Source organism: Lineus longissimus, chromosome 6 (genome assembly GCF_910592395.1).
Source record: "Lineus longissimus chromosome 6, tnLinLong1.2, whole genome shotgun sequence".
NCBI lineage: Eukaryota > Metazoa > Nemertea > Pilidiophora > Heteronemertea > Lineidae > Lineus > Lineus longissimus.
Window position 1 is genome coordinate 9660700 of NC_088313.1, and position 21348 is coordinate 9682047.

Sequence of the window (21348 nt, forward strand, 5' to 3'; positions counted from 1 at the left end):
CACTTGGCATGCAGAAGGGTCACCAAGTGTGAGGGGTAGGTCCTTGGACATGGCATTTGGCAGAAGGGTCACGAAATGTGAGGTTTGGGTCGGCCTTAGGCTAGACAAGGAACAAGAAGGTATGTTTAAAGTTATAAAATAACGGTGGGGGGGGGGATTTGCAGCCATATTGGATTTTGGCATTACGGTATCATTTCTCAGGCATAATCGATTGTGCTATTCACATGGTCACATCATGTGCACATGACTCTAGCCTACGCGTGATCAACTTTGGCCCCCACACAGCATCACTGCCAGCAATATAAACATGTTGGCTAAGCCACATTCAAGTACTTAAATATCCCTATTTCACAAGCCTTTTAGTGTTTTGCCACTTCAAGTAAAAATTATGGTAGAAATTTGGATCCCTTTGGAGGGAAATTCCGTCAGTTTTTATCTTAGGTATTAGAAAACTATGGATTACGAAACACTGCCCTGGACTGGGAAAGTCTGGACTGACAGTCATCGCTCTCCACCGCCTGAGTTCTGTCAACGTTATGATATCCAAGTGGGAATTGGGAGCTGATAACGTATGCTAATTTTGTTTGTTGGGGAGTGGGTCTTTGGGTAAAGCACTTGGCAAGCAGAAGGGTTACTGAGTGTGAGGTGTGGGTCCTAGGGCAAGACACTCGGCAGACGGGTCACGAAGGTAGAGGTGTGGGTCCTTGAGCAAGACACTTGTCATGCAGAAGGGTCACTAAGTGAGATGTGTGGGTCCTTGGACAAGACATTGGCGAAATGGTCACAAAGGTCATGGTGTGGGTCCTTGGGCAAGGCACTTGCCAGAAAGGTTTATACGAAATGTGAGGTGTGGGCATTTGCCTAGGTGACTAATTGGCATTACGTTATAATTTTTCAGGCATAATCGATTGCGCTATTTATATATTTATTCGTACACGTAGTGAGTACCATGAGAAAGAGGGGGATTTCGTGCAGCGTGCGTTTATACATGTTGGTGCGATGTGAAAAAGTTCAATATGATACAAAGATTACATTATATTTTGATTATGAACAGGCCAGTCAGGTAATCATTTCATTCCTTCCGAATATTCTATAATCTCCTCTGTCCCTCATCATTATTATCTCTTTAAGAATCTTCGCAGTGTCATTAGTTTGGACCTCATATAGCTGCCTAATCTCGTCTACCTTGAGTAGGTTCTGCTTATTAATACCAAGTTGTGCACAAATCCCATTTACGTTTTTCCCCACATTTGATCGACTACACGATTCGTTGCAAGAGTTGTACAAGTTCTTACAAGTTCGTTCTCACTCTTCAGAGCAATTATGATAAATTTCAATGACCTAGAAAACAACTGTTTTTCCAGGACCTTTTCAGAAACCTGGCGGAGAAGTCCCATAAAACGGAACCATATAAACTCATAACATAGGTTTTGAACAACCGGTACTTGACCTCCATAACACAATGCCCAAGTGTACTAATTAATGCATTTGTTTTAGCGCACATATTAGAAATAGCCTCATTTAAAATCACTACATGATCTAAGTTTGGACCGATGATGTGTCCCAGATGGTTAGCCCTATCTTTAGCCTCAAGTCGGTTATTGCGCCATTGTATATAACATGTCTAGTCTTTCTGTGATAAAGAACAAATGAAATGGCCAGGGCCATTGTGCTCACCTCATGTGGAGGAAAGATGGATAAAGAGCATGGTATTGTGTCATGTAGTGTTAGGTTTGATGTAGGTCCAAGCAATTACAATTTCCCCAAAATGGCCAATTTACAGTACATTCGACCTCTGTGACATTGAAAAGTAGGTCAAATCAAAGAAGACCCGGGTGACACATTGAATGGTTGTTAGAATTAGATGTACCTATGATATAAAATTGGTGCCAATCGGGCAAGTCATCACTAGGAATAATGGCATTTTGAAGAATTTAGGATTTGGCCCTCTCTCTGGAGGCCAAACGGCAAATCAGATCGCACCAAACTTTGGTACCTGAGATCACCTGACCAAGGGGTACATGTGTACTTAATTTGTGATCAATAGTCATTGCAGCTAAGAAACGTGCCATAGTTACGGCCTGACGGCGAATTTACGCCATTTGACCTCTGTGACCTTGACAAGAAGGTCAAATTAAAAACCTGTGTGACATATACTGTATGGTGGTTAGATGTACCCATGATATCAAATTGGTGGCAATCGGACAAGAAGTCAAGGAATAATCACATTTTTAAGGTTTTTGGATTTTGCCCCCTGGTGGTCAAGTGGTGAATCATATTGGACCAAACTTCGGTCCCTAAGATCACCTGACTAAGGGGTAAATGTGTACCAAATTTGGTATCAATAGTCATTGCAGTTTAGAAACGTGCCATCGTTACATCCTAACGGCCAATTTACACCATTTGACCTCTGTGACCTTGAAAAGGAGGTCAAATCAAAAACCCGGAGGATATATGATGCACCTTTGCTAGAAGTACCTACCATATTTTTTTCAAAATTTCCCGACTACTATTAAGGGAGATATTGCATATTTTCACTTTTAACGTTTGGCCCCCTGGTGGCCAAACCATGAAACGAATCGGACCGAAACTTAGTCTCCAAGGTGTCATTACATATGGGTAGATGTGTACCAGGTTTCAACTCAATAGATTTAACAGTTACGAAACGTGCCCTGCTAACGGACGACGGACGACGACGGACGACGACGACGACGACGACGACGACGACGGACGACGGACGCCACGGTATGGGATAAGTTCACCTCTGCTAAGAGGTGAGCTAAAAATGAGCTTTCATAACATCGTCAGCATCTTCCTACGACCCTGTCGTGCTGGAGACATCTGAACAACGTCATCTGTATACGCCAGGGCACCTAGAAATATTTGACCTATAAAACATCCGAATCCGGATTTCTTTAAGCTTTGTATCATTTCTTCTGTATACATACTGAAGAGAATGGGTGATAGAACTCCGCCCTGTTAGAGGACAGCACCCTTTTTATAAGAAGTTTAAACAGCCGGACGTATTCCACCCTATCGAATGATCGGCTAGCATCCAGAAGTGTCACGTAAACATTAGTACCGTGTGGTAGATAATACTCCACTACCTCCTTTAGAACGAATGTACATTTAGTGGTCAAACTTTTTTTCTTAAACCCAAATTGAAGGTCTGATGAGCAAAACACTACTTGATTTTTAGCTCAGCTGACAAAGTCAGCGGAGCTAGTAGAATAGCTGTTCAAATGGTGTCCGTCCTGCAATCCATCCATCCATCCATCTAGGGACCCATCTGTGGACAAAATTGGACATTTCTGATTGGGAAGGCCTAGCCACTTCGTTGACGGTGCTAAATTAGGAGTTGCCCAAGGTGAACTCAAAACACGAAAAATCAGCGCGATCCGACCTGTATTAAGAGAATGAGGTCATTTCGCGTTTAGATTTCTTTCCCTTTGTACCTCGGTCCACAGAGCAAATATTGTTTTCAAATGTGGCTGAATATTTTTTAATATTTTTTCATTTTTTACTTTTAATGGAATTAATATAGTTTTCACCGCCAGTTGGCGCTGCAGGCACATTGACTGAATTTTGGCGATTTCAAATTTGGCGGTGGCTCAACTTTTTGCAAGCAGTGCCGCTGATTGGCCGATCGATAGAAGAGATGCCACCATTTAAAAATGGCGGTAGTCGCTGCTTCAATGAAGAGGAGTGAACTTTCTCATGTTCAATCGGTTGATACTCTTTTAATCAACATGACCATGTACCTGAAATTTGTTTAGGTACTGAAAAGAGTCTATATAATTCAGATTTATCGATAGTTTTTTATGATATTGCGGAAATTTTGTGCACAAATTAGCGAAAGTTGGTGCTCGTCTCATGTCATTTTAGAGCGAGAAATTTGTTTCCGTCGATCTCTACCACTGAAAAATCGCTTGCATAGCTTCGAATTTTTGTGAAAATAAGTATCTGAACTTGGTTTCAAATAGTCTAGAGAGTTACCTTTGTGGTGATACATATGGTATGTGATAAATATTTGTGGAATTTGTGAAATTCGGTTTTCAAACGTGCCGATGATGCAAGCGATCTCGCGTGAATTTTGCAAGTCCTGATATGTCGACCGGGTGTCAAAAATCACTCGCCTAAATTCAATTCAAAGATCAAAAATAATATCTGAACTTAGTTTCAAATAGCCTACGCAATTATCATTTCGGTGATATATAATGCATGCATGTAATAATTGATTAATCTGCCTAAAACGCGCTATTAAAACGGCGAAAGATCGTGATATTCTGATAAACACTCTGGTGGCGGTCGCACTAAATAACGACCGGTAAGGCCCGGCGTCTGGCGGAGAAAAAAAGGTTGCGCCCGGAGGTTGAAACGGGATTTTTATGCACTTTTAACTGTATATATATGTTGTTTGGACATGTATTTCTAACAGTTCTGTAACTTTGATGACCAAGCTTGCGCCCAAAGTTGGTAAAATTGATGCTTGTTTATGGACTGCGCTAGCGACCGGAGAATTCGCCGTCGGCCATTTTGGGTACGGTCCCTGAGTTGTTGTGGTTGGCAATTTTGCAACAAATTTCGCCATTTACGTTTGTTTACAATTATTTTGAAAGTCACATTATGACATCGTAGTATGAATTCGACTGCAGTTTCGTTACGCAGCAATGCTCATGTTTTTGGTTTGCAATCCTGTACTGTCTGTACACTGCGCTGTGCATGGCTGTACTGTAGCTGTAAAAAAGACAAAAACCATAGCCTAGCCCTATAAGCCTATAGGACAGGCTTAGAGTATAACTCAACAGGCCCTCATTATTCATTTGATGGACACCTTATTTGATAGTACCTCATCATTAAGTCCACTAGATCCTGTTCTGTCACATGTCGTAGACGATAGACAATTTTCAAAATGAAGTACACCACTCGCTCATCTTTAAGCCCAGCTCTCGGCTCACATCATGTGGGCACGGTTGGCTGTTGAGTGTTATGGTTCAGTCTGTGAGACTAATTTAAAGAGGTTACACTTTTATTTTGAATTGGAAAACAGCCCACAGGACTGACTTTTCACTGAGCAATAAGTGTGCCCTTCGAAGGTTAAGTCTCTTTCTGGATTTGTTTCCATGGATGCCTTGTTCAGGATATCATCTGACCGATGCCTGATCAAGCACAGACTGTATCCGGTGGTGTACATTTCTCCGTCTATGTCACCCTTTTTTATTCAGTCAGTGTTAATTTCTCTTCTCTTTTTTTACAGATTAACTGTTGTTGGTTATTGCAAGAGGAGTCGTTGGCACATTTCAAGTCCAGGAAAGCACTTGCTGTTCCCACATTCAGAGTAAGGTGTGCTTACTCGTTTTACTGCTTTCCATTCCCGGAGAGCGTTATCAAATATCTGCCGCAAGGCAACAAATATCTGCCGCAAGGCGCTTCAAATATCTGCCGAAAGGCATCAAATATCTGCCGCACCAATAAAGTTCATTTTGTTAACCAACTCTTTATCTTCTTTTCTTCACATACAAAAAAGACCGTCCCAAACATTTGGCAGCATCCACTTCATCAATGTCCAGACAACAGTCGGTTCATTTGACCATTGTAAAGCACCAGGCCCCACCTCACAAAATACACTGTAATAATTATGTACCTTGTGTCCATGTGCATGTTATTAGTTCCACCGACGCTGCATGAAGACAAGGACTCCACTCTTTGACATCACGTACCACACAACTCCTTGACGTCATCACACACCCAACTACTGCAACGGCAATAGAAATGACTTTACGTCATAATACCAGGGTGACGTCAACTCAGTAATTCAGCATGCACTGATATAGCAAGAAGGTCTTTCGCATCAGCACTTCTGCGTGCTAGACGTTATAGCTTCACGTTGCCTCATAATAACGGTACCGACACACACTTGGCCCTTGCCTTCACCTATCCATTTCAGCTGAGCACCAGGCCCTTGGGCCTCTTGTTGTCCATCAAGATATGGTCCAACACTTTGCACAGGACGCTGCTTAACGCTATTCCTCGATAGTTGTCTGAGTTGATCAATGATTTACGTTTGTCCTTTGGAACAGGTATCATAATAGCCCTCTTGAAAGATGCCGGTATGTAAGAGTGAGTCAACATGAGAGTGAACAGGGTCGCAAGCTGGCCATCGAGTACATCTGTGCCGTGTCTGAAATAGTCACTGTAAAGCGTTTGTTCACCATCGTATTTACTTTTTTTAAAGTTTCTTATAGGGGGTGCGTATCCTTTTTTCACAGAATTCCTTGTTCCCAAAATTTTAAGGCTCTCACGCAAACATCACTACCAGCAGGATAAACATGTTGATTACATAAAAATCCCTGTTTTACAAACTTTGTCGTTTCTTAGTGCCGCTGCAACTAAAAATTCTTATGAAAATTCGGATTCTCTATATCTTTGGAGGGAGATTTTGTCACCATGAGGACTTTGAGAACCGATGGGGTTTTGGGAAATGAGCTGACAGGGACAGGGCACCAGTTATTAATTACAGGCGGTGGAGAGTGGTGACTGTCAGTCCTGACTTTCCGTGTCCAGTCCAGTGCTTTTGTAATCCAAAGTTTTTCAATATCCCTTTTTCTGGCTCAATGATGCTCTTGTTTCATCAACTTTGAGAACCGACGGGGTATTGGTAAATGAGCTGGGGCAGGGCACCAGTTTATTAATTCCAGGCGGTGGAGAGTGATGATTGTCAGTCCAGACTTTCCCAGTCCAATCCATAGTATTGTAATTAGTAGTTTTCGAACACTGCCTGAATCCAGCGTCGAAAATCTGCGTCCAGGTTTTACCAGCTACCCTGCTCTTATTAGTAAACAGCGGGTATAGAGTCTATAAACATATCATAGAACATCATCACGGCTTAGTCATTGTGATGGAAATGGTGAAGGATGCAGCTTTTTCAACTAATTCGTGTCATGACCTTTTAAATTCGTATACCTAATTCAAGATCTCTTTGTTCCTATCATTTCAGGAATTGTCCTGACGTTATCCACGTTCTATCATCCGTCCATTAGAACAGGATACTTTACAGGCTTCGCAGAAAACAAAATGGAAGACGATCACGAAGAAAATACGACAAGTCACAAAATGTTGAGGACTTCAGATAGTGACCTAGGATTATCAGTCAGTGGATCTAAACAATCAACTGATGCATCTTTTTTTCGAGGGATAGATGCTGACGTCATGAGAAGAACACAACAAATGGAACATGTTTCGAGGGAGTTTTTGCTTTTGATTTGCGGTACTGCCCTCGTCCTGACATTGTGCCTTGCTTACTTCAAGTGGACTAGTTTCTCAGGGATTATTTATGATAGATCAGAGAGTTAGTTAATGTATTTTGATGGACAATAATCCACTCTGCTCTCATTGTTTCTTCATAGTTGCAATCGGACTTTCTCAACATCCCTGCTCACACTCAGTCGCCCGTGTCATCGTCACTTGCACTAAACTCGCGTGAAAAAGTGGTATTTTTGAAAATATTTTGTGCGAGACCTGGAGAGAAATGACTTTACCATGTATTCTTGATTTAACATACACTGTCGAGAAATATCTCCGTATGAAATCTATAGTATATTTCACTTACTATAAATTAGTGTTGGATTTCATCTATTGATTGTTGCAAATTGTGTTGCCGATCTAGTAGAGCCATCTCTTGGCCTTATGCAGACCTGGTGACTTAAGCTTGATGACACTGGAACACAGTGGAAGTGTGGCTACTCACGGTGCAAACGTGTTGGGGGGGGGGGGGGTAGTTTCAATATTGTACTGTTTCCATACAATATGCCGCTATAGACTGGAGACTGAGTTTAGAGTGAAAGACGAAGAAAAACGTGTCCAGCTGTCCTCTAGCGTTTCGAAACAATGAGGAGAGACACTCAAACATGTTATGCATCGGGAAAGTGGTCACTTCCATCATTTAGGGTCTTCCAAGACTGAAATATGAACTGCAAGATATAGCGTGCCTTTTTCTCTTGGTATCTTTTTTGGGTGTTTTTCCGTTTTTCTGTTTTTCAGATGTGGAAACCTAAAAAGTCTGATATCTCTCTTATGAGTGACTCCTTTTCGATGGAATATGTATGGTATGTTCTCCTAGCAAGGATACATCACATATCGAACAGGTTTTTGATTTGACCTGCTTTTCAAGGTCACAGAGGTCAAATGGCGTAAATTGGTATTTTGAGTGTACCTATGCCTAGTTTTTTAACCGCTAAAGCTATGAACTTGAAATTTGGCACACAAAACTCCCTACGTCATGTAACCTCAGACACCGAATTTCGATCAGATCTAATTCTCGACTTGCCCACCATAGGCCACAACTAAAATAGGTAAAAAGTGCAATATCTCGCTTATTAGTGACTTGTTTTCGATGATATTTTTATGGTAGGTACTCCAAGCAACGATACATCACATGTCATACCGACTTTTGTTTTGACCTATATACTATACATGTAGAATGTTTCTTAACCAGGATGAATTCCAAACCACCAAATATCTATACCGTGAGCACAATGGCCCCTGGATCAGATCGAATTCTCGACTTGCCCACCAGGAGGCCACAACTAAAAAAGTTAAAAGTGCAATATCTCGCTTATTAGCGACTTGTTTTCGATTATATTTTTTGGTAGGTACTCCAAGCAACGATACATCACATGTCATACCGACTTTGGTTTTGACCTATATACCATACATGTAGAATGTTTCTTAACCAGATGAATTCCAAACCACAAATATCTATACCGTGAGCACAATGGCCCCTGGCCGTTTTATTTTTCTAATTGATTGGCTGTGCTGCATTTTTATCCGAATTAAACCGGTACCGGTATTAAATTGTATTTTCTTAAGCGTGCTCCGTCCTTGAATCGCTCCGTTCGAGCCTTCCTGCATACTGATATCAAATTTAGCAAGTATAGACACTTGGATAAAGGTATGAATTAAAGCATTCTTCGCATGAAGTTCATTTTTTGTTAATATTTTAATGACGTCTGAGGGATATACGGGAAGTCATACGTAAAGAAAAATCCTGTATCTTGTACCCTTCCTGCATTTCTAGCCAAAAAAGATGCATTCCACACATTTCACGTGGCTGGCATTTTCCCAGTCATTATATCCATGAGCACACGGGAGAACGCCACCATAGTCTCCCTTCCAGAGTTTCGGTATCGGCCGAAAGTGACCATCGCCTAACTATAAGTGGACCGTACAAGAACGGTGTTTTCCTATAAGTCGGCTGTGCCGTGTCCACTGATCGTGTTTGTTTGTCATGCTGAAGAATTTTAGTGCGGGAGAGCAACATACATTTTGGGCTTATTGTAGCTTTGTAGGTTTGAAGTAGGAATAAAATAAATAAATTGGGAAAATTCGTTGTTTTACCATAGTTATATTGGGCCATGGTGCCATCCATGGAAGTTTGAGGTAATTGGTCCTCGTGGTAGCTTTTGATAACACCTCAAATTTAGGGCACACTCATCACCCCGTTTATTTCATTACTTCTACTGCAACAGCAAGTCATCTTTATAGTGTTGTCGTTTGACTGCTGAATAACCTGACCCGGTAACAGTACATCTCAATTTCCTATATTATTACATCGACAAAATGATATACTGATTACCCAAAATGATTGTGTGCACAGGCCTATCGCAAATACGGCTGTAGCGGTAGGTTGTAAATAGCATTAATTCCAGAAATATTTTCAGTCCAATTATTATGATCTTTCTTATTATGCATTTCGTGTTGATCAAAACAGAATTAACTGTAAAAAAAAACGTTAACACCTTTTTCATGGTCAGCTCAAATCTCTTGACTCTTACTTTCGATCCTTACTGGATCTTCCTCATGATCAGGAGTGTAGGAAACAATTTTACAAAGCATATATACAAGCCAAGAAATAGACTATTGTGATATTGAAATGCATGACTTACACATGTAGTATACTAACCATTATTATATAATGCAAATCTCCATATTAATTTGCTGCGTCAATTTCATTATGTCGTGGCCCGTGCGGCGGTGTCGGTTAATATCCATTGTCCGTCAATTATCAGAGAAACGAGCGGTCCAATTTTTCGGGGTTTAGTGGGAGTGACTATGAGAAAGTTCCTTTCGAAAATTCGGGCGATCCGATATCAAATATGGCCGCCAAGGCAACCATCTTGAATTCCGTTTCGGTCGATTATCAAAGGAGAGTATATTTTCCAAAATCGGTGCGATCCAATAATCAATATCACCGCCACGGATGCCATACTGAATTCCGTTACCACTTGATGAATAACCAACGCCTTGGGCGGTGGACCCCACCTTTTCGCGGTTCATTGAAAGTCTTCAGGCGAGGGTTCCAGATCTGCCCATTCTTTTTCACAGGCCTTTTCAGTGTACGAAGTAATTTGGTGTAATCGATTTGGATGCAACCTCTTTCACACCGGAAAAGTAATGGCATGCTGTTAGTAGACCACAATCAATCGTAAGACACATCAACACATATTTCGATTAAAAAGGCAACCCGGGCTGAAAGCAAGTTGGGGGTTGACCTTTTGATACATTCTAACACGATCTGCACGGCGCACGCCTTTTTGCTCAGCCCCTTTTTTCACACTATACATTCGCATGTCTCATTTCGCATTTGGCATTACATGTATTAGTCAGGTAATGGCTTTTGCGAGTTGCAGGAAAATTGAGATATCGCCGGGCGATACCTATTAGCAAACTAAGTTACAAAGGGGAATCCCAATGATACGTGCGCTCAGTGAAATACGCGTTGTCTGTTGACTTGTTAACCAAAAATGGACACGAAATATTATGTAGTATTGGCCGTACCGTGAGACAAGCGCTTAGCGGGTACGTTACCAAAGAGGCTGGTTCGGTACCGACATGAAGCTTCCGGTCGTTGAATTCGTCGATGATTTCACAAAAGTGATCACCAGTCTGCAAGTTTTCTGAAATTGTGATAACAGCGCCGTCTGAGTTGTACTAGCCAAGTCTACTTACACACCAATTATCATGGTAATTTTCAAAGCCAGTGTCAATTCTATAACGCTTTACCGTCTATTCATCAGTCTTCATGCATTTCTTGCAATTATACTCTTTCATGTAAAACACAGAGTCATTCAAGCTGTAGGGCATCTGTGAGTGGAGTTTTCTCAAAATGAAAAATTTGCTGATTGGACACTTCGTGACATCATCGACGAATTACTTCCCGTAAAATCTACTAAAATTCTCACCTCAACCAATCAGAAGCAGCGGATGGTATAATTTTACTGCGGTTATGGATTTTGCGGAAGATTCATACGGCCAAAAAATCACTTGTGATTCTCGAACTCTCATCTCGAAAGGGCCTTCCTGGGTTTCGTAAAATGGCACTTATAGACGTATATCCGAGATTTTCAACAAAATTTTTTATTTTGTAAGCGTGCATCATTTATTATTGCTTAAACATCCGTGATCATAAGCCGCCTTCTAAAGCATGGAAAATTTAAAATGGCTGCATTGAAAATTAATGGCCGCTTTCCCAACCATAAGGTCCGCTGGATTGGTTGTCGCATTCTCAGATCAACATGACCGACCAGTAAGAGGGCACGTTACAATTTGTTGAATCAAATAAATTTCGTTTAAGCGCTTAAGCAGACCCAACCTTGTCACAGAAGCTGATATCCGGCAGATGCACTGGGAGCCCAGTTGATTCCGCCCCTTTTGCCTTGCAGTCCTTTAACCATTTCATGACACGAATCTCTTTATCCAATGGCCGCGGCTGCACAGACCTCAAACTTTCATTCTCAAAACGAGAAGACGTTATGTTTACTCCCAAAAATCCTGAGCAATTGATGTTCGTGTGCTCCGAATAGTACCTTGGAAAACTAGGAAAACCTCTGTTTTCCAGAGGACTTGCGATGTCATGTTCAGATTTTCTCTCCCAACGCCTGTTTTCCATGGTTGTGAAGTTGATTGAGCTCTGAACTGTATCAATGATCCTCTCCTGCGAGTGAGAAAGATGGGATACTCCATCCAAGTTAAATTGCGGATTACCTGAAACTGAACAGTTGCATAAGTTAATGAACAACGGCTTGGACCAGTTTGTATCGGCAGATGAATTCCATAACTTGAAGTGCACCAATACAGGGTGGTCCAGAAAACTCAACCGGATACTTCCACTACCAGGGGGTTGAAACCATTGATACCAGTTGATGGGGAAGCCATCTAGAAGAAGAATGATACAAAGATCGACCGATTCTATTCAGTAGTTTTTGTTGTAGAGTCGTTTTTGTGATTAGAAGCAAGGTTGGAATCCCCTGGCCATTATATTAGGCTGAAGTTACATAGACCTCACGTTTCATCGACTCACGACTCATTTGTCACTTGTCATTCGTGACCAGATGAATGGACATTGGAAAACCTATTGACCTGTTCTCATTGAAGTGAATTTTGTAAGTTTTGCCCGCATTCGTCGTCTCACGTCATTTCATGTCATTTCACGAGTGAGGCGATGAATGGACATGTTCATTCTTTGTGAAATGAGCTGGCAAAGAAAGTGGACATCCATGTGCATTTGTAGTGATATCGCCTTCGAGTATAGCTACTTTTCGGCATTTTCATTAGTTTACACATTAATACAATAGCTAATTTCGATTGGAAATGAGAAACAATAACAAAAATGCAGCACTTTTATGTACCACATTGTTCTCGTCCGTCGCCTCCGCTTTCGTTTTCTATTCTCCATCAGGAGCAGCATGGCTGCCAGCTCTTCTTCTTCTGAGTCCTTGTGCGTCGCCTAGAAAATCCAAGTGACAAATGAACGAGCGAAAAGTGATCTGTATGTAAACCGCCGCGGTCACTCGTGACAAATGAGGAGTGACACGTGAAAATGAGCCGTGAGTCGATGAAAAAATGTGGCGTGAGTAGCTCATTCCTATGTAACATCAGCCTTAAACAGAACGCTTCTGTTGTAGGTTATAGAGATATTGGTGGTGTGCCGAGGCCTGGCCATGCTAACACGACCTTTACTCAGTTGCAAATGTTCACTAGGAACCTTGTCGATATTATCTCATATAACTATTATTACCTAACATTTAATCCACCTGCTTACTAAGTTCAATTTACTGGCACAGTTCGATTTTTCCGATGCACGAATGAAGCCTGTCTGTGCTTCACAAAAATACTCTTAAACAAAACGTACTGAACCAAATCAGGAAGTCCTGGTATCTCTCCTCTCTAAGTGTGATTCCCCATCCACTGATATCAATGATTTTAACCCCCTGGTAGCGGAAGTATCCGGTTGCGTTTTTTCTGGACCACCTTGTATAGACCCGCTTAACTTAGTTTCAGCCCATGTTTATTTATGCTTGATTTATGGTATAATGAAACAGTTCATAATTTCATTCAGTATAGTTCGGCTTGCTCAGAGCGCCTCAGCGCTGGGCAATCGTCTATTGTACTCGTTTGCTAAAAATAAGGGATCCATACCATCTAAGGACATGTATGAACTAGGTCACACGTCGGAGAGACGCGCATATAATCTATAGGGTCTAAGTTCTTGGTTAAGATCTTTTTCAATTTCGTGTACAGATGCATGCAGTATTCTTGCAAGATTATTATTTAGTGATAAGGTCAAAACCAATAACATTACACAAATCTTGTAAATGTTGCAAATAATAGTAAGATAGCAACCAAGAATCTTATAAGAATCTTACTCCTTTTGTTCGAACTGGGCGAGTTATATAATTTAAATCACCTGGATTTAGAATGAACCGCACTTCACAGTGTAAATGCACTATGCACCAACGAAGCCTCGCTTTGTATTTAGCAGTTACGGTTGAGCAACCATTACTGCTCTGGTTGGTGCAAAATATGGGAGCAGTCTCAAATGCATTTGAAACCACAGTTATATTATTCGTTACTTAATTTGAGATGTTTTAGAATAGAAATGCCCCTCGGTTTTGGTCTACATTTTAGCCCCACCCTCGCGGTGTTAGACAAACAATACCACTACAGTTCGGTATCAATTCCCTAAAGCCATTCTGTAGCCCAAAACAATTATACTTACCCAAGTTCGTGAATTTCGGTTGCCCCTCGCGTGGACTGAGTATGGGACCTGAGCATGCTAACTGTTGAAATCCCTGTAACGGCATTGCGTTCTCGCCAACACTTATCGACCGGGCTCTAGGTATCACCTTCATTGAAAAAAGAATACGGGTAGGGGAAGTGAGCATATCAAGCTGTCGGCCTTCATCACCTTGATCGCCAGGCAATTGCGATTATTTCGGTCCGATGTCATTATTTTTACCATATCGTATAACAACCGGCGGCACGTGCAGAGATACGGCGGTAACTAATGAAACTTTTTCTAAACAACTTGGTTACAATGTTTAGTTTTAATAATGAATTATTTATTAGCTTCGTTTTGACCGCAGGTGTTTTTGTGAGGCAACTATGATTCAACCAAAAGTTGTATGTATTTTAGAATAAAAATTGATACACCACTTTCGGTATAAATTGGATATCTCAACAAACACCGCCGATGTGGCATATGTGTTGGCCTACATTTTCGCGCCAACCTTGGGCATCTCGGTGAGATACTCTATGACCCTCCCTGCCTGTTTGTAATAGGTTGATTGAAATTCCTCATCAGGTGATGCAGAATTCAGTGCGGTTGCAACAACTGTTAAAATACCTTATCAACAAATATAATATGTACATGTTGGATATAGTGAAATAAAGGGGGCTATTGAAAAAAAATTGTGAAAACTAGATTAAACAAGCAGTCTTTAAAAAAAGACTGAAGGGGTGGTTCGAATTGTGGGTGGGGCAGGGAATGAGGTTTTTGCGCATATGATGGGGGCAATCTGGGCAGGAGTTGTTGAAATGTGATGTGGTATCATCAGAGGAACCTGTCATAGATATTTTCATTGTAAATCTAAATAGATAGCAGCGTTCAGGAGAAATTACCGACACACATACTGTATGCATTGAATTAGCTGGCCACCACCAGGAGATCAAAATAGGCCTATATTCATCATTATACATGTTCTAGGATGACTGGGGAAATAGACGCATGATCAGTCCCATAGGAATTTGTCCGCATTCAGTAGGCCTGTGACGTTTAGGAATGCAATTGCGAATTGATCTATGATGGCTTATTGCTAGAACATGTATAATGATAAATATAGCCCTATTTTGATATCCTGGTGGTGGCCAGCTAATTGCATACAGTACTGTATTTACCGTAATTCAACTGTGTGGCGCACCAAATCAGGTGATTCGAAATTCCCGCCACGCTTACTCGCGAACTCAACTGGCTATCGATAGACGGCAGCACCAACAATTTAGACGGTGCGGATTTTTTGGCGACTAAATGTTGAATATCTGCAAAAATCAAGTTGCTAATCCACCAAATCAGGGTGAAAGGCGAATATCACTGTTAATGCGATGCTGCTGTGAAAATGTGTACATTCACATCGCGTATTGACAGCTTGACCTCCACAAGCAGACAACCGACTCAATATACGATTACTACGGCGATGTATGGAACAAAATGGTTATTAAATAAATCATTTATTCAGCAGGCTATATAGCGGCTATTAGTAAATTCAAGTGGGCGAATCAAGCTGAGATTAATCTGAGGGATCTAGGCAGAATAGCAATGTCTTTTTGGACGTTACAAACATGAGAACTAATTTGTTCACGCAGATGCATACATGGGACCATAGAGGAGTAAAAACGAACAACCAAGCACAGATGGTGGTTCGCAATCGAACCACCAAAAATTGACAGTTCACGAGAAAAAACCATGCTTTCTGCTCATCCTATTACTGACTTTAATTACAATTTGTTCAATTACACAAATTTAAAGAAACCTAGTACACCAACCTTCTTAACTCCGGTCCTCTCCACAACAGATATCTTCCTGGTTGGCATCTTGAACTGTTTCCCAATAATCCCTTCCAAGGCGGCAGGGTCCGCGTTAGACATCCGCGACGGGCACAATATGCTCTCCCGATCATCCGTCTCGATCGGCGAGCAGTTGTAATAATTCTCCTCTGACGCCTTTCGCCGCGACGCGAACTCCCCCACGCTGAGGCTCCGTTGAGAGTACAGCCTGCGCCGGTTCACCAGGGGCATGATGTCGGAAGAAGTGTTGAGTCGCATTAGGTGCTGACATGGGACGGACGGCGCGCGGGGTCCAGAGTTATTACCTTTGTTTGGCTCTTCGCGGGTTGTGTCGCTAGTATCGTGGAGCCTTTCACTGAATAAACCGGAGTAGTCACCAGTATAACCATATTCAGGCGCAATAATCGAATGTAGGGCTGCCATATTGAATTACAGAACAATGGGCTGGATCCATTTCACTGCACGAAAAATTACCAGAAGGCTTTTACAGACATACCAATAGTATCCTTTGATACTGGACGGTTGGCCAGTATTAGTTATCGCAGCGTTATTGGTAACATGTAAGTCCAAGCAGCAACATCTCAGTTTACCAAAAATCGTTTGACAAAATTAGATTTTTGGAAATTTCCAAACCGATAAATCAACATGTAAGTGTCTCTTTTAATTCCTTCTCATTTGATGGGTTTCCTGACAACAAATAGAGTAACCCAGCCTGTCACATAAACAATAATTATGGTAGATACATGACATGTCCAGCATTTGCTTTCAATGTTACATATTGCGGTTTGACGTCAGGCTATATACATATATCCGTGATTAAAAAGACCAGGGGGTTCTCCATAGAAGGCATTGGGGTTTTACAAAACTAATCACCGCAAGACGGAATTATGTAGATTCATTAATTAAAAAGTCTATTCCTGCTTCTCAATAATCTTCACACTTGGAGATTGATTAATACTGATAATAAAAGATTATCTGTTGATTCCCTACATGACATGTGGCATATGCTTTAAATACCAACGTTTGTCTTGTCCCATTGGGACTTCATGACTTGTATTTAATGAGAACACGGTTGTAATGCCATAATAATAGAACCTCGACCACGTTTGAATAATCATATATTTGATAAATCCACTGATAAAAACATGGACTCACTATCAGCAAACTGCAAAGGCCAGGCCAGTTTCACATTTATAAACCTTAAAACCTAACGAAACGCCACATGTATACAAACCTTTCACTGGTCAGCGCTACAATAAATTGAAATTTTCAAAAGAATTCATAACCAGTTGGATTTATGATTTCTGTAAAAAAAATATTCAAAATGTGTTGTTCCCACTGCCTCACCTGACGCCGTCTCCTTTGCTACCCAATTTACTAAAAGAATAATTCTGTGAAACACGCCGACTGCCTTTACTCCCTCTCCAGAACCTCCAACAGGATTCGCCGTGGTGTCCTTGTTTCAAAGACCACAAGAAGACATCCTTACAAAACCAGTTATTTTCAATATACTCCACCTCTCGATGTTTCAAACCCCTCCCAATCAGAGCTTGCTCTGTTTTAAAAGCGGATTTCGCACAAAGAACAATAATGCCCATGCACAATGCCCTTCCCGCGCCACGATCATTATCAAAGCAATCTTATAATAAGCGTCAAACGTGATTTTCTGAGTTGAACCCTATTGTCAATAATGTTCATACTTATTAAAGTAGCTGATCTGCACTGGACTTTTGAACAGGAATTAAGTAGGTACATCTTTAGGGCCCGGCAAATTTTAGACAGTTAGTGGGCTGAATCTCTAGCAGTGCGAAATCCGCTTTTAAGCTTGAGTTACCGAAGGGTCTTTGTTGAATTGCGTGTCCCCCGCTGCAAGTTTCTTTCATTTCGGGAGAAATACATAAAAACACTTCAACAGAATGATTAACACCATGAAACCGATGTAGATTGAAAAACCATGACGTTAGGAACGTGTTTATTGTATTTATACCGCAAATCTGAACTTAAACTACACAAGGTGTGTAAAGTAATCAGAAAAGCCACCCTTTCTAGCGGATTGTACTGGTTTTTCTCAGGGTTTTATATACAAATTACAATGTAGTATCAAAACCTGTATCTCAGGATGTAACTAGAATTTCAACTGAGTCTGCATGCAGACTGTGAAGTCTCCGTCGCGTGTCGGGTGTAGAAAAGTAATAGGAGGAAACAGTATTTGAGTAATGTATTTTATTAAGTATTCATTTTATATACATTGTTTGTTTTAAAAATATGTAGTGTTAACAGTTATAAGTAGATTGAATTGTCTTGTACAGTGGGGAAGCAGAATAATTGAATAGTAATGCAATAGTTGTGAACAGCTGAACCAACATAAGTAAATATGTTGCGAGATCATTTAATAGTGTGAAAAGTTTACAAGTGTCACACTAGCTCAATCAAATCATGCTCTTTGTTCATTAAGAACTAGCATTAGGAATTTTAAGGGTGGGAATTGCAGCAAATGTGATGTCATGGTAGCTGTAGTATGTATAGCAAGTCCCGTAGATTGTGGAGGCTGGTGTTTCTCTTTGGTATATTTGGTCCAAGTTGCCAGAAGTGGTTGGCTGATATGATAGAGCCATTTAGATTTGGCCGGAATCTGCAAACCTTCTCCCCATCTGTGTTGACCAGTTGTACGAGTAATGCTGGCCTTCCTCTTGTGGGATACATCAGATAACTTGCTGATTTCTTCTGCCAATTTATCATTTCAGAACCAGGACCCCTTTCCAACTACAACGACGTCAGGATCCAGCTCAAATGGCATTCAAGGTATTTTGTTCATATAAATCACATCTTCTTGCTTTCCTGTAATTGGTATAACCAGATGTGCAAGGCTATGTGTACATGTACTAGTATGCTATTTACATATGGCAACATATTTGAAAGATAACAAAACATCCTTTGCAAGTTAGAATAGTTCACAAGAATGTTATGTTTGCATATCAGCTGTAAATACATAGTCTTCCCAACAATTTTCTAGCACAAGCCTTGATTACGAACTGAACAAATTAAATGCCCTTATTCGTATGATTAGTGATTTTTTTTCATTTGTCTTTCAGAATTCTCAGGAGCAACGCCTACATGTATTGTAGCAGGTGGAGAATCAGATTCTGAAGGGGTAAGCCATTTTGATCGAAAATTCATCATACATGTAGCTAACCTTTGCATGTACATGTACAAGTACTTATAAAGCTACATGTAAATGTGATTGTACGCAATTGCTCTTTTGTTTTGTTTTGCTAATACTCTAGACCACGGTTGCCCAACTGAACTGCAAAATATTCCCAAGCAGCCAAACCTGGCAAGCAATATGGCACTGTACCAGATGGCATTACTCTACTCCACTCGACAGTTAGCCGATTAAAGTGTTTAACTCTGGTTGAGTTGCGACTGTATATCTTCTGGTCTTGATTTATTTTTAAACATTTTGTTTGAGCATACATGTAGATGTCAATTAGGAAGATTTCTAACAACATCATTTGATCGTTGTGTTTAATTTCTGAATAATCTTTACATACTTCCCCTACTCTGGAGCTGGTTTGACAATATGATTTATTAATTTCACCTATTCATTTCAGTCCATTAGTGTGGAAATTGTGAAACCTTCTAAGAGAAACAAATGCCAAGTCTGTTGCAAAAAAGAGAAAGGTCACTGTGGCAAAGAATGCGCAGGTATGGCGTTAATCTGGATCATTTTTTTTCAGAAGGATGTGATCGAAGTCATGCAATCCCCTCCCCTTCCCCTAAAACTGGCAGGACTCGATGCTCAGAAGTTGCCAAAATCCTTCTCAATACAAAGACTGCACTGTGCTAGCCTTCCAGAATAAATGGAAATCTTCTCAAATCATCTTCAATCAAATCTTTCTTGATAAGTTTTACATGTATGATGCTGCATGTAATATCTTAAAGAGTTGGACACAATTAAATTTGTGACAAGGTAGCTTGTTTTGTTATTCAGAAATGATTTGCATGCTTCTACATTGTACATGTAACTCGGTTTGAGTTTCAAATAACAATTGTACTGTATACTTTGTCTGAGAGTACATGTACATGTATACATTTTTCAGGTATCCAACTTTGCTGCAAAGGAATCAAAGCAGGTTACGATCGAGGAGAGTGCCTTACCAGGTAAATGTCCCATTTGTCAATCCTCCTTGAAATACGGACGAAGCGATTTATTCTTTATTTACCGTTGGCCATGTTTGACAGAAATCACAATTGAAATCTACATGTACATATATGTCCAGCATTTGCTAACTACATGTATTTGCTTAGACACGTGTGATCTTATGTGAGGAACCTCAATGGTGAGTAGCTCAGTCACCGATTAGAGGTCGTTGAGTCCCTGGTTCTCTGTAGCCATGAGATTGTCAGCAGGGCTTTGCCAGACATACTCAACTCCAACCAGGTCTTTAATTTGGTATTTTTCTGTTTTTCTCAGCGCTGACTGAAAAGCTCATTGGAAGTTGATTGGAAGTGATTTATAGCTCTTAGTTATTTCTTCTTTTTTTCAGATGGTCACTTTATAGTTGAGAAGATCTTGAAGGATAGGATGAAGAATGGGGTCAGGGAGGGACTCATCAGTTGGGATGGCTATGATTCGACGCACAACACGTGGGAGCCTATGAAGGAATTACCAAAAGACATTGTTACAGACTATTATCAGAATACATGTAAGAAGAAACATTAGATAGTTGTAGTACATGACATACAATGATGTCCAGTCATTTTCAGATTTTGAGTGGCCATGGACATAAGGCCAAATTTCAATGAAAAAAAACAACATTGAAATCTAAATGCTGAAATGGCGCAAAAAGAAATTTCTGAATATGACATGAACATAATCAGAGTTTGAACGACTACCACTGCTCTGTACAAATCATACAAATATCCAATTCACAATTAAAACGACAAAAACTGGGTCAAGACTAGTAACTTTCCACCTGTCATTTTCCATCATGAAGGTTTAAGAACCAAATGCAACAATGTAACTAGAGTCAGACATGGATGAGCAGAATACTCATTATCAAATGATCTCAACATCATACAACAAAAGTTGACAGCGAATCATAATAACCACCCGGTCCCCGGTCTGGTCGTTCAGCAACAACTGGATTTACACAACGCACTGCAAACGTCTCCATTGCAGGAAATGTCCAATGATGAATATTGTGAACACGGCAGAACTTCAGTATTTTCAGACAGAGGCTGCCATATGCAAAGATATCTGAAGCGATAGAAAATGTTTTTTTCCTAAGAAGAACTTCAGGCGCAACATCCTCTTCCTGAATACTACGTACTTGTCTGGCCGTGAGAACCTTGGCAGATTCTATCTTGCAAGATCTACTCCAATTGACAAGAAACAATTTCATTCCTGGACTCTCTGAAGCTTCCACCACAACATGTTCTGCCCTT

General features: G+C 40.7%; 2 protein-coding genes and 1 long non-coding RNA gene across 4 annotated transcripts in view; 2 read left to right on the plus strand and 1 right to left on the minus strand.

The window, feature by feature from the left end:
• The window catches only part of LOC135489672 (uncharacterized), a 28660-nt gene extending 19677 nt beyond the window's left edge, over positions 1-8983 (plus strand). The window contains exon 4 of the long non-coding RNA XR_010447191.1: positions 6998-8983. This is a non-coding gene — a long non-coding RNA (uncharacterized LOC135489672). The remainder of the gene's footprint in view (positions 1-6997) is intronic.
• Positions 8984-11379: 2396 nt separating this feature from the next.
• LOC135489651 (uncharacterized) lies at positions 11380-16204 on the minus strand. Of its 2 annotated transcripts, none has more exons than XM_064775096.1 (3): positions 15880-16204; positions 14057-14183; positions 11380-12048 (listed from the first exon to the last, which is right to left on the minus strand). In XM_064775096.1, the coding sequence occupies exons 1-3, from the start codon at positions 16156-16158 to the stop codon at positions 11636-11638; spliced, it is 819 nt and encodes a 272-aa protein (XP_064631166.1). In that variant the 5' UTR covers positions 16159-16204; the 3' UTR covers positions 11380-11635. The 2 variants fall into 2 exon arrangements, with proteins under 2 accessions (XP_064631166.1, XP_064631167.1); XM_064775097.1 differs by lacking the exon at positions 11380-12048 and adding an exon at positions 12606-12784.
• A 2281-nt stretch (positions 16205-18485) lies between these two features.
• LOC135489233 (uncharacterized) lies at positions 18486-20530 on the plus strand. Its single transcript, XM_064774492.1, has 5 exons — positions 18486-18702; positions 18993-19051; positions 19512-19605; positions 20001-20061; positions 20448-20530. The coding sequence occupies exons 1-5, from the start codon at positions 18576-18578 to the stop codon at positions 20464-20466; spliced, it is 360 nt and encodes a 119-aa protein (XP_064630562.1). The 5' UTR covers positions 18486-18575; the 3' UTR covers positions 20467-20530.
• Positions 20531-21348: the final 818 nt, after the last annotated feature.

What these genes read in the sequence shown, in the direction of transcription:
- LOC135489651 (XM_064775096.1), bottom strand. Translation starts at nt 16,158, where the DNA reads ATGCGACTCAACACTTCTTCCGACATCATGCCCCTGGTGAACCGGCGC. An exon ending in AGAGGACCGGAGTTAAGAAG is followed by an intron (nt 14,184 to 15,879) that starts GTTGGTGTACTA and finishes TTTTCAATGAAG; the next exon opens with GTGATACCTAGAGCCCGGTC. An exon ending in ACCGAAATTCACGAACTTGG is followed by an intron (nt 12,049 to 14,056) that starts GTAAGTATAATT and finishes GCAACTGTTCAG; the next exon opens with TTTCAGGTAATCCGCAATTT.
- LOC135489233 (XM_064774492.1), top strand. Translation starts at nt 18,576, where the DNA reads ATGCTGGCCTTCCTCTTGTGGGATACATCAGATAACTTGCTGATTTCT. An exon ending in CAGCTCAAATGGCATTCAAG is followed by an intron (nt 18,703 to 18,992) that starts GTATTTTGTTCA and finishes TTTGTCTTTCAG; the next exon opens with AATTCTCAGGAGCAACGCCT. An exon ending in GAGAATCAGATTCTGAAGGG is followed by an intron (nt 19,052 to 19,511) that starts GTAAGCCATTTT and finishes TATTCATTTCAG; the next exon opens with TCCATTAGTGTGGAAATTGT.